This window comes from Oncorhynchus clarkii, chromosome 2, assembly GCF_045791955.1.
Source record: "Oncorhynchus clarkii lewisi isolate Uvic-CL-2024 chromosome 2, UVic_Ocla_1.0, whole genome shotgun sequence".
In the NCBI taxonomy this organism is placed as follows: Eukaryota; Metazoa; Chordata; class Actinopteri; order Salmoniformes; family Salmonidae; genus Oncorhynchus; species Oncorhynchus clarkii.
This window is the reverse complement of record NC_092148.1, coordinates 25,080,986-25,093,722: the sequence shown is the minus strand read 5'-3', so window position 1 is coordinate 25,093,722 and position 12,737 is coordinate 25,080,986. Positions and strand designations below refer to the sequence as shown.

Here is a 12,737-nt window from a genome sequence, read left to right as displayed (position 1 = left end):
TGATAAACTGCCGATTTTGCAAGTTTTCCTACTTACAAAGCATGTAGAGGTCTGTAATTTTCATCATAGGTACACTTCAACTGTGAGAGACGGAATCTAAAACAAAAATCCAGAAAATCACATTATGATTTTTAAGTAATTAATTAGCATTTTATTGCGTGATATAAGTATTTGATACATCAGAAAAGCAGAACTTAATATTTGGTACAGAAACCTTTGTTTGCAATTACAGAGATCATACATTTCCTGTAGTTCTTGACCAGGTTTGCACACACTGCAGCAGGGATTTTGGCCCACTCCTCCATACAGACCTTCTCCAGGTCCTTCAGGTTTCGGGGCTGTCGCTGGGCAATACGGACTTTCAGCTCCTTCCAAAGATTTTCTATTGGGTTCAGGTCTGGAGATGGGCTAGGCCACTCCAGGACCTTGAGATGCTTCTTACGGAGCCACTCCTTAGTTGCCCTGGCTGTGTGTTTCGGGTCGTTGTCATGCTGGAAGACCCAGTCACGACCCATCTTCAATCTCTTACTGAGGGAAGGAGGTTGTTGGCCAAGATCTCGCGATACATGGCCCCATCCATCCTCCCCTCAATACGGTGCAGTTATCCTGTCCCCTTTGCAGAAAAGCATCCCCAAATAATTATATTTCCACCTCCATGCTTCACGGTTGGGATGGTGTTCTTGGGGTTGTACTCATCCTTCTTCTTCCTCCAAACACGGCGAGTGGAGTTTAGACCAAAAAGCTCTATTTTTGTCTCATCAGACCACATGACCTTCTCCCATTCCTCCTCTGGATCATCCAGATGGTCATTGGCAAACTTCAGACGGGCCTGGACATGCGCTGGCTTGAGCAGGGGGACCTTGTGTGCGCTGCAGGATTTTAATCCATGACGGCGTAGTGTGTTACTAATGGTTTTCTTTGAGACTGTGGTCCCAGCTCTCTTCAGGTCATTGACCAGGTCCTGCCGTGCAGTTCTCGGCTGATCCCTCACCTTCCTCATGATCATTGATGCCCCACGAGGTGAGATCTTGCATGCAGCCCCAGACCGAGGGTGATTGACCGTCATCTTGAACTTCTTCCATTTTCTAATAATTGCGCCAACAGTTGTTGCCTTCTCACCAAGCTGCTTGCCTATTGTCCTGTAGCCCATCCCAGCATTGTGCAGGTCTACAATTTTATCCCTGATGTCCTTGTGGAGAAGTTGGAGTCTGTTTGATTGAGTGTGTGGACAGGTGTCTTTTATACAGATAACGAGTTCAAACAGGTGCAGTTAATATAGGTAATGAGTGGAGAACAGGAGGGCTTCTTAAAGAAAAACTAACAGGACTGTGAGAGCCGGAATTCTTACTGGTTGGTAGGCGATCAAATATTTATGTCATGCAATAAAATGCAAATGAATTACTTAAAAATCATACAATGTGATTTTCTGGATTTTTGTTTTAGATTGATTGCGCACGTGTGGGTCGCGTGACTACCACACCAGAACCGGATGGTTGAAATTGATCTGGCAAAACAATTGAAGTTTCCTCCTAAGCGTCTCTGTAAAGCATCCAGGAACACGTGTTGCTTTCTATTCTCTAGCCCAATTTTAATTTACATTTACATTCCCTCTCTCTCTTTCTCTAGCTCTCTCTGTCTCCCTCTCTCTTTCTCCATCTCCCCCCTTCTCCCCTTCTCTCTCTCCCTCTCTCTCTCCATCTCCTTCTCTCTCTCTTTCTCTATCTCTCTCTGTCTCCCTCTTTCTCCCCTACCCTCTCTCTCTCTCTGTCTCCCTCTCTCTCTCGCTCACTGTGTGTGTGTGTGTGTATGTGTGTGTGTGTGTTTGTGTGTGTGTGTGTGTGTGTGTGTGTGTGTGTGTGTGTGACGGGGAACTGTTTTCCATCCTCCATCTCATTCACTCATCAGGCTAGCTCATACTTTCTAAACACATTGTCCAGGGTGTAGATATCTGTTATTGCAATGCAGACAGAGATAATGGGTTTTATTGGGTTCAATGTTTATCTCTAATATGTTAGTAAACTAGATTTCTTCCATCTGGATGCCTTGCCTATGATGTACAGTATGTGTGATGGCTATGTGTGCCAGAGTGTGTGTGTGTGTGTGTGTGTGTGTGTGTGTGTGTGTGTGTGTGTGTGTGTGTGTGTGTGCGCGCTCATTCCATCTCTCACCTGCAGAAGACCCCCATTCCATCCAGTAGGTAGCACTGGCCTCCGTTGAAGCAGTAGCTGGGCAGTGTGTCGCAGGGGGAGCGGCAGGTTCCATTCTGCTTCATGTAGCCCTGGCGGCAGCCACCGGCTCCGTCTGAGCCATCCACGGGTAACGCTGGAGGGGCTGCTGCAGGGCCCTCTGGTGCAGCAGCAGCACCCCCACTGGGCAGCCTCTTGTCTGGGGTGAAGGAGCCGGAACCTGGGGGAGCCCTGGGCCTGGAGCGCGATGGAGGCTCGGCAGTTAGCCTCAAGTCGTCATCCCCATCCAAGGTATCAGTAGTGGTGCCGTAGGAGTACTCATCAGGGGTGGGCGATGCACCCTCCTCGTACGGCGTGAAGGGGTCGTAGTTGTCTGGCATGGCCCAGGAAGTGGGGTCGCCGCCCTGGAGCTCGTGGGCCAAAGAGGAGGGAGAGGGCGGGGCTAGGTCCAGGCCGCGGCCGCGAGAGGCGGGGTCGAAGAAGTCCACGGTGAGGACGTCCGGGCGAGAGGGGTTAGCGGCGGCAGGGGGAGGGGCAGTGGTGGTGGCCAGATTGGCTACTCCTTCTCGGAAGTGGCGGTCCAGGTCGAAGACGTTGTCTCTGGCGTTCAGCCACGGTGGGTCGGTGTGCTCCTCTTCATCCTCTTCCTCCTCCGTGCCACGGGGGTTGCTAAGCAGAAGGAGCTCTGTCTCTGCTGAGTCAGGGCTGATCCTGGGCGGGGCCACCACCTCCTCCTCGGCTGGCAACACCCCTTCTCCCAGCATGCCGCTGCCCTGCTCCTCTTTGGAGCGGGGCATGCGGCCGGCCCTCTGGGTCACCGTGACGACGGGGCTGACTGAGGCGCTGACCCCGGTCACCTCGATAACAACATCATTCACTTTGGCCGCTTCCTCGACCTTACTGGGCAGGGATGTCACGTTGGCTGTGGTGTCCAACTCAGGGACATTGGCCCTCAGAGTGTTCCCTGAAAACATACAAGAAAACAATGTTGTCAGGTCTCGTAACCACACACCGCCATGAGTGGATATCCTTTAATCAATCTGTCCACTTAATGTCATTCATAATACAAAACACGGACACAAGAACTAGACCTACTCTAAGCGGCAGAGATACAGACGTAGGATCTTAATTTGAGCCAGTTTGCTACGGCATGAAAATAATCCTGCAGCAACAGGAAATGTGAATTATTATGTGCATTGGAACATTAGAACATTTTTTTGTAGGGGTTGATAGATTTTTCGTTAGGGCAAGTCAAGTCTGAGTTGTTTTCAATGTAAATTACCAACAGAAGCCTTTTTAAACCTCAGATACACTACACGTTTGCATTTCCTGCTGTGAGGGAAATTCTCAGCAACAAAAGAGTGGTCAAATTAACATCCTACACCTGTAGTAAACAAACACCAACCGAACAAACTATCAGATGACCAGTGACTTTCTTGCATTGAGGCTTCAGCCAAGAATTACGAGTTGTGTCAATTGAATGACTGAACATATCGTGACTCAAGTCCCTAGTCATTGGGCGGTATCTGTCTCCCAAGATGGCTCAGCAGTCCAGCATTACCCTGAGGCTAAAATGCAAAACAAATTAGACCAAGATGGACTGGCCATATACTTATCCACTGGTCAATTACATCAGCCAAGTGTAGCTCCTTATTCCTCTCCTAAAGCAGCTTTGGCGAACCCCATGGATTATGTGTAATAATTGACTAATGTACTTGAATGGCAAGGAGCTGGGATTAGGGATTATGGTTTGGGGTTTAGGGTCTCCGGGGCTCCCTGTGGGAGGTGGAGTGATCTGGAGGGGAGACGGTCATATGGCATCTTCACCCTGCAGTCTCACAGAGAGCAGAGCTGAGAGAAACACAGGGAGACACATTACTTTAACCAGACACACATGTAGTTCAGTGAAAGAGTGTCGGATTTACTTGTCAGTAAGAGATGTTTTCTTCCACAGAAATGCCATCATCATACTTAATAAGCGCTGTGCCATTTGTGACGTGGTGTCTAGGCTTCAGCATGGTGTCCAAGAAAAACATTCACACCCACACAATCCAACATCACATATTAGACAATATAACCATTTCTTCAGTAAACGTGGTGCGTGACAACCAAGTAACTCACAAAGCTTCAACAAAACCAGGCGCTGTTATACTAGAATTATTTGTAGGAAATATACAGTGGGCCTATAGAGTATTACATTACTAAGCAGATAAAGGCTGTTAGTGGGGAGCAGCCAGGTGGAATCCTGGGCTTATTTCTGCTGCAGTCAGAGAAACAGAGGCTTTTGAAATGAGGGTGAATTTTGGGTTAATCCATCCACCAGAGACACTCATTCTGCTGCTCACACTGCTGTTAACGACGTCATCTGACATTCTGAGCAACGTCGCTTCTGCCAAAACCACTATGGACCGCCACGCTTACACACATATTCAGGGAATATACTTTAAAAGGAATATACTGTACACATACAGACACACACACACACACACACACACACACACACACACGCACGCACACACACACACACACACACACACACACAGGCATTCCCTCATTAAGTGATGGACTTTACAGGGAACAGAACAGGCTAGCTAACTCTGTGCGAGTAGTCGCCAGGGGGGCAGGCTACTCAACAAACAGCTCCGTCCGACGGTAAAGAGACACTTCAGGCACACTTCTGTGTTTGTTCAGCTCTAACAATCACTCAAGGCACTTTACGTCTTTAACAGTTGTATGTCTGGAAAACAAACGGAGACGGAAAGTAACGTTCCAAAGACAAGGTCTGTCTCGTTGTTTCAAACAGTAACCTTGGCCGAGTCTGGGTTCCCTGTCGTTTTCACCATCAACATCTATATCAGTATCATTCAAAGTGTGGCCAGTGTAGTGGGCTAACAGCCATAGAAATATTTTTGTGATGCACGGCCGTCATTTGTGTGCAGTATAAATGTCTAGATTTCATGGATGTCGGGTTGGTCGGGTTTATTAAGTCAGGAATACTGGAGTTGTACTACATTTGGCAGTAACTAGTTCACTAATTAAAACATTCCATACATGTGGTTCTCTCTTCTAAAAGGTCATATAATTCCCATATAAGCAATGTCACATCATGGAGAATCATAGGCTGTCCAAAATGTGAATCTTCAAGGGATTACTTCAAGGTAAAAAAAAATAATCATTGGTTAGTGGTAGTCTTAAACAAATCTACTTTGAAACAAAAGTATACACCTCACACAGATGGTTATGGGCTTAAGACACCTGTACAATGTCAGATATAGAGTTGAAATGTATTACATTTGAGTGTGCATACCAATATAACACTTTATATACTGTACATCACAGAGGACTGAAATATAACAACACCGTTTGACATAGAAACACCAGATTTTCAGCAGGTTTTTAAAAATAATGTTAATTAATTATGAAATTACAAAAAATATGAATAACATTCCACCCATGAGGCCACTAGGGGGCGATTTGGTTATTTGACTGCAGGAAAGGTTATTAATCACTCATCTACGTAGAGACACACTCTCTCTCTCTCTCTCTCAACCCCTTCCGTTTCTCTCTCTGTCTGTCTGTCTCTCTCTCTCTAAGGAGGACACCAGTGGTGCTCTTGAAGAGCCGCTCTATTGGAGGCAACAGTGTGTCTGTCTGCCAGAGTGCTTTGCTGATTCTCTGAAGTGAGTTTCAATTAAAAATGTATCCTCACATAGTGTTGTTAACCTAATTGGATTAACAAGGAGACTTTTGACAGTCCGCTGACTTCGCTGGGCACCACCGGCCAGGAGTAGGGTTGTAAAATTCCGTGAACTTTTAATAAATTCCCTGGTTTTCCAGAAATCCTAGTTGGAGATTTCCGGATTCCGGGAATCCTCCAACCGGGATATTGGGAAAACCAGGGCATTTATTAAAAGTTCACTAAATTTTGCAGCCTTAGACAAGACCCATAGATTGAGAACCACTGTGAACAGCAGACTTGTATCTCCCACTGGTACACAGCTATCTCCTCATCACCTGACCAAGCCACAAATAAAGGCTTTTGATTCAATACGGAGAACTGAAGTTTAGTCATAGAGACTTCTGCTCACAGAGAGTGGGCCTGCCCGTATATGTGCAGCTGTTTCTGAAGTCAAACTGGAACACATGAAGGCACTTACACCATTCTTGGAGTTACTCGAGTTGAGGTTTCCAATGAAAGACTTGTATACACCAGAGACAAATAGCAGTCTCATTCTCTTTAAACAATGTGAAGACACTGATTTGATTTATCCAGTTGCAAGGCGAGACTATTAACACCAGTCTAAAAATACTTCATATTGCGTTTGAGAGTGTTTATGATCAGGCAACGTTTTAGGAGATCAGAGAATATTAAAAACATTATTTGAGGCAGAAGAACAAAGGTGAAAATGCAGTGTAATTTAACGCCTAACCTGAGGTGGGCCTACAGATGCAAAACTTGTGTGTAAATCATGGATTTGTTGTCTAAGGGAGACTTGTGTAAGATAGAGGAAGGTGACTTACCTATTCAGTATGAGTAACCATCAATCCTGAACGCCATCCAATCCCAGCCAACAAGCTACACTGTGCCCACTATGACACAGAGCCTGTCCAACAAAACGGACATTAGATCCACAGGTCCAGCAGGGTGGCAGCCTGGCATGATGCCACAATGGCCTGAATGGAGATTGCCAGGGTAGGGTCAGATCCCTGTTTAGACCTGGTCTTCTCACCATTCCTGGCCTCCACTGCTGATTGTCCCTCTAGGCCCAGATGGAATGAGGCTCACGGGGGCCACAGTGGACCCCCGGCCAAGGGCTGTTGGAGAGCAGTGTGTGGCGGCCTGGGAGGGGGGGGGGGGTGGATAAAGTGGTCTTTGTGCTCCCCTTTCAGACGGGACAGTCAGACAGTGTTACATAAGGAACCCCCTCACCCTTTAAGGGTATTCTGAGGTGTTTGGGGGGGGGGGGGGGTAATGAGAGGTATTTAGCATTGCCAGGGACAACAGGGTTGGTGTTGGCTAGCTGCCGAATCTTTTGTTTCCTGGTTAGTTGGGATGCGTTGCCTACCTCGAAATGAAACGGGGGATTGTGATTGGCTGTGACAGACAGTAAAGAGGACGGGGATTGGTTGTGACAGATTTTAGCTCCCAGGCAGTGTCTGCTGACCCAGGCAGAAGGACATAGGGGTGAAGGGTCAGAGGTAAGGGTGGCCAGAGCAGTGAGATAAAGTACAGCACAGCTGGCTGTAGATTCAAAGAAATATATCTGTTTATATGTCTCTGGGATTATGAGGTTGTGTGTGAGAGAGTGAACCTGACTGATCACTCGTTTCCATTCATTTTACAGTGAGCTCCCTCTAAACAATCCTCAAGAGAGGACCTCCATACTGTATATAGACACACACACACACACACTATATAACCATTATGAATAATGCATTAACCTTTTTCTCTTTACTCAACACCACTCATTAATATCTATGAAAGTGGATATGCATGGGTCTGCATTCAGCCTTAATTGAATACCCCTGCATTGATTTCCACCCACCACTCTTTCCATCTCTCTCTCTCCTTCTCTCTCTCTCTCCCTTCGTCCCTCCATCACATAAAACCTTTCATTTCTGTGCCCAACAGGTGGCAGGCTGGAGGAGGGATGGGTTGCCATGGCAACAGTCTTGCCCTCACTGTGCAGAGAGAGAGTTGATGCAGCGTTGCTAACCTAACAGATCTGCACACAAACACACGCATGCACGCACACACTACCAGGACAAAACGCTAATACTCACATTTTCAGACAAAAATATTAAGTGCGCAATAACATAGGGTGTGTGTGCAGGTGTGTGTGCCTGGTCGTGTGTGTGCGTGTGTGCTATCAAAATGCAGAACAGGGAGCCTGTCCTCTCTAAACATGCCCCTCCGGTGTCCATACTCCATACACTACTCCTTTACCTTCCTGCTTCTACCTGATTGGTTTAAGCCAGTGGTACTAGGACCCCTGGGGTACTTGGCCTATCCATAGAGGGTACTTGAGACTCATGATACCATAGAATGCCCATGAGAGGGTACCACAGGGGTACTCCGGGCAGAGCTAAATTCTGTTGGTGGGATACAGTAACCGAAAAAGGTTGGGAACCACTGATTTAAGTGATTAGCCTTCGATAAACTCCAAGCTTTCAAAGGCATCCAGGGATCACACAGACCACATGAATCCAGCTATCAGTAAGATTATTATCCCTTCGTAAGATTATTATCCCTTCTTTCTCTTGGTTCAGCTGAATGTGGTGGATTTCTTTATTAATATGTCATTTATCCAAAGTGCATACATACATTTTACATATGGGTGGTCCAGGGAATTGAACCCACAACCCTAGCGGTGCAAGCGCCATGCTCTACCAACTGAGCTACAGAGGACCGCCTCTTTGACAGGGGGAGGTAGGGGAATGACTGCTAATAGGACAGGGCTCAGCTATGGACGCTGTCTTGGTGATGTAATACACTCCGCTCGCATTGCAGAGCACGGTTCGCTTTGAGGAGGAGACTAGATGTGCGCTGACACATTAGGAGGCGCGTGCACTGACATGAACTCGCTGACACGCACACAGACTACTAGAACGTACAAGGACACAAAGATACACACTTATTCTTAACACTATCACAACCTATGGGAATGCTCACACACACATTTAAACGGCTGGCCAGGTCAAGCCAACCGACACCTATGTTAATGGTCCCCTGCTGGCAACTGGAGGCAGAACCTTGGAGCAGGGGGGTGCAGGGAGGTGCAGGGGGGATCAGGGGGGTGCAGGTGGGATCAGGGGGATGCAGGGAGGTGCAGGGGGGTGCAGGGAGGTGCAGGGGGGTGCAGGGGGGACCAGGGGGGTGCAGGGAGGTGCAGGGGGGTGCAGGGGGGTGCAGGTGGTAGGACAGAGAGAACGGGATAACACTATTTTGTTATCTTCTCTGCGTCTCCCCGTGCTTCTCCTCCGATGATGAGATGCAAAGTCACCCCACAATCCCCCTGAAGCAACACCGAGAGGAGCTGCTTGGGAAGGAGGATGTGCCTAAAGCGGGTTTCATGTTACACATGCAGAGGCGTCTTTGCACTGAGCAAGCCATTGTTTGAGATGGAAGGAGGTGGAGTGCAGAGGTTCTACCAAGCAGCATGTGAGGTGCTGGGGTTTGAGGTCATCCACCCAAGGTTCTAATGATTTCAGCTCTCCATTGGTGATGTGTTCAACCTAGCAGTGAACAAAGCTCATTGTGTGATTAATGTGAAATGAGTAATGTATACTACTGGGACTAGAGAAAGGAAGGTTGGGACTACACCCATTGGCAGGTGTTTTCTAATGAGCAGACAAATGTAAGAAGGATATGTAGGTAGGCTGTTTTAGCATGTGGCATATCTAACCTGTCTGCCATTACACAGAGCACATACCACAGTGGCATCATAACTAACTAACTAACTAACTAACTAACTAACTGACAGACAGACAGACAGACAGACAGACAGACAGACAGACAGACAGACAGACAGACAGACAGACAGACAGACAGACAGACAGACAGACAGACAGACAGACAGACAGACAGACAGACAGACAGACAGACAGACAGACAGACAGACAGACAGACAGACAGACAGACAGACAGACAGACAGACAGACAGACAGACAGACAGACAGACAGACAGACAGACAGACAGACAGACAGACAGACAGACAGACAGACAGACGTGCACTATTTCTCCAATTTACTTTAAATTGATTTTAAAATGACTGTTATCATCAAAATGTGTGTTTTTTCCTAAACTGCTATAAAAAAGGCTGGGGGGATTTGGTTTGCAGATTAACACACTTGCGCTTCAAAGATAATCTGTCCGCGGCAGATGTGTGTCAGCAGGCCAGAGGAGAGCAGAGGAAAGAAGGGAGAGGCAGGCAGGAGGGAGAGGCAGGCAGGCGGGCGGGGAGGTCCATCATTCCCAGAGTCCATCACTGTGCTGGCCCCAGGGACATAAATCCTGGAAATGTGGCTGAGCCTTGACTACTATTACCCCCTCCATCACCCGTCCAAACCCGCTCACACAGCCATCATTCTGAGTGGGGGAGGGGAGATGCCTCTACATCCCTCACTATTACCCCCTAACCATCTCTTCATTTCACTATGGATGACTGAAAATGCCACCAAGAAGAGGAGCCCTGACATGTAATTAAGTGTCATTGTTAGGGACACCATTCTTTGGTCAGTAGAAGGAGCAGGTGGTGCCACTGCCACAGCAAACCGGTGAAGCAACAAAATGAAGGGGATGATGAAGGGCTCACCCTCCCTACAGGAGTATTAAAAGCCTAGTTCACTCATTTTGTGGAACTAATGTTTTAAATTGTATTCTTATCAGAGGGTGCTGCACCCTCAGCCACCCTACTTTCCTGCAGCCATCATTGTATATATTTGGCATGGCTAATGTTATATTAAATATTCACCCATTTAATGGGGGCATTTTGACATTGTTTGAGCATGTCTTGGCGCATTGGTACCGTCTTCAGTGCCCTGTTGCTGGGCGGTGATGGGCATAAACGGATCCTCTTTTTGCCGGTTGGACAATAGCGCACCAACCCGGACCAGTCTCCAGAGGCTACACAGACGTTTTTTTTATACTGACTTATGGATAAATAAATATAGCCTAACATCCCATCCTTCCGCAGACTACGTTGCCTGTAAGTAGGGAACCAATTCGCGCTCCCATTCCTACAATCACTGGACATCATTGTTATGGGTGTCCAAGCAGAAGTGGCCAAACATAAAATCTAATGGTAATGGCGACCGAGTAAGGCAATTTAAATAAAAATGAATCGACTAAATTAGGTAGCCTATATCCCCATGATGTCACATTGATTCTATCCCTGGGCTATTCATAGCCAACAACATTATTAATATGTAAGAAGTGATTCAGCATGAGACAAATGAGGATAGAGAGTTTTCAGTGTCTTTTCATGTTTTCTATAAAAGCCAAGGCGCGCTGTATCAGAATGTCTGTTCGGATTGGTTGATGAATAATGCAACAGGGACTCCGACCGTAATCCTGCCTTTGTGTCGCCTGGCTCCATCATTGCCATAGTGACAGCAGCAGCCTCGGGGGAGCAATCTTGGTGCATCGGCTCGCCACTATTACCCCGTAACACCGATACAGAGAGTGGGTCATTGCTGAAAGGCAATTGTGCCATCCGGATCTCCAAAAACCAATACAACTTCCATGCAATTGCCTCTCTTTGGAATTGACCCATTGCCCGACAATATCCCACCCATAATGTCATCTCATAACCCAAATAAAATATCGGTTAACGGCCTTGGTAAAAGATAGCCTATGGTGCAGTGCTCAATGACACTATTCTGAGAGTGAGCGCATGACCAGTCGGCTCTAGCCTACAATAGAAGACTCACTGGCCCCCTTTGTTGGACTGACTCTCTGTGCAAGTGTGTTTAGTCACTGGTTTCACGGTGGTCAGCCTATCATACACATCCGAGGGGAAACAAAGAGACAACCCTTGCTTTCTTGTGAGTAAAAACGTATACGATTTCTTACCATGTACAAAGAGGGGAATCAAGTGTAGAACCAGAATGATTGACAGCATCATTTGCCTCCAGCATCCCGTGCAAAACCTCGCTTCCTTTCCGTTCATTCCTGCGTGTGATAATGGCCAGAAAATCCCTCTGAAAATCCCTCTGAAAATGAAGTGTTCAAAATATAAATAATCCGAATTGTAAATCTTTTGATTTGATTTGTGCCCCCTATCCACGTTAGACTCCCGCCTCCCTGCACTTCCCCATAGTAACTTCGTCTTGAGTGGTGTGCTCGTATTTACTTCTCCCGCTTCTTCAATTAGCCACAGTTCAATCGTTCAAGGCCCCGTCGCCACCGAATATCGGCCAGACGGAGACCTCGCACAGCCAAGGATGGACGTTCCGTACTGGAGCTGAGTTGAGCGCAAGCGAAAGCTGCGGCTCCGTTTGTTTTTGATTAGAGCGATGGCACTTCACCATAGGACGACAGGCAACGCTCCGCGGAATGTGATGCTTTCGGCACTGCTCTCACCATATGGGAAGGGGAAAGGATTGTTGCTGCCCCCCTCCTCCCGTCTCCTACTCCTACCCCTCCTCTTCCCAAGGCTTTTTTCCTTTCAATAATTTGGACCAATTTGCTATTCAACTGAGACTATTGGATTTTGCCAGTGCACACACTCAGCTCGGCATTTCAGCAGCCTTTTAAACACAATTTATCAACGGAGACTTAAAATAAAAAAATATAATAATTGGCGTGAGTGCGCAGGCGTATGCTTATTTTCCACTGTCAAATGTTTCAAGCATTTCCCTGAAGAGATTGATGCTTTGGCCAAATGTTTGAATAAATCAAGTGAAATATAAATCATGGGTTTTAAGCACTGTGCTCAAACTCTGATTCGGTGCATGGGCCACATGCCATATAACAGTTGGATGAGAGGGAGATTTAAAGTAAAGTAGTGTTTTAATGCTTTAGAAACAACATGTTTTTGGTTAATTGT

General features: G+C 47.0%; 1 protein-coding gene across 8 annotated transcripts in view; it reads right to left on the bottom strand.

Moving 5' to 3' along the window:
* The window catches only part of LOC139364875 (chondroitin sulfate proteoglycan 5-like), a 33,014-nt gene extending 20,599 nt beyond the window's left edge, over positions 1-12,415 (bottom strand). For 3 of the 8 annotated variants that reach the window (XM_071102083.1, XM_071102093.1, XM_071102110.1), the window contains exons 1-2: positions 11,762-12,345; positions 2,169-3,150 (exon numbers count right to left, since the gene is read on the bottom strand). In XM_071102083.1, coding sequence (XP_070958184.1) covers positions 2,169-3,150; positions 11,762-11,858 — 1,079 coding nt within the window. In that variant the 5' untranslated portion in view covers positions 11,859-12,345. Of the gene's footprint in view, positions 1-2,168; positions 3,151-11,761 lie in introns of all 8 variants that reach the window. The other 5 variants (XM_071102057.1, XM_071102066.1, XM_071102101.1 and 2 more) reach the window with 4 other exon arrangements.
* Between the last annotated feature and the right edge of the window lie 322 nt (positions 12,416-12,737).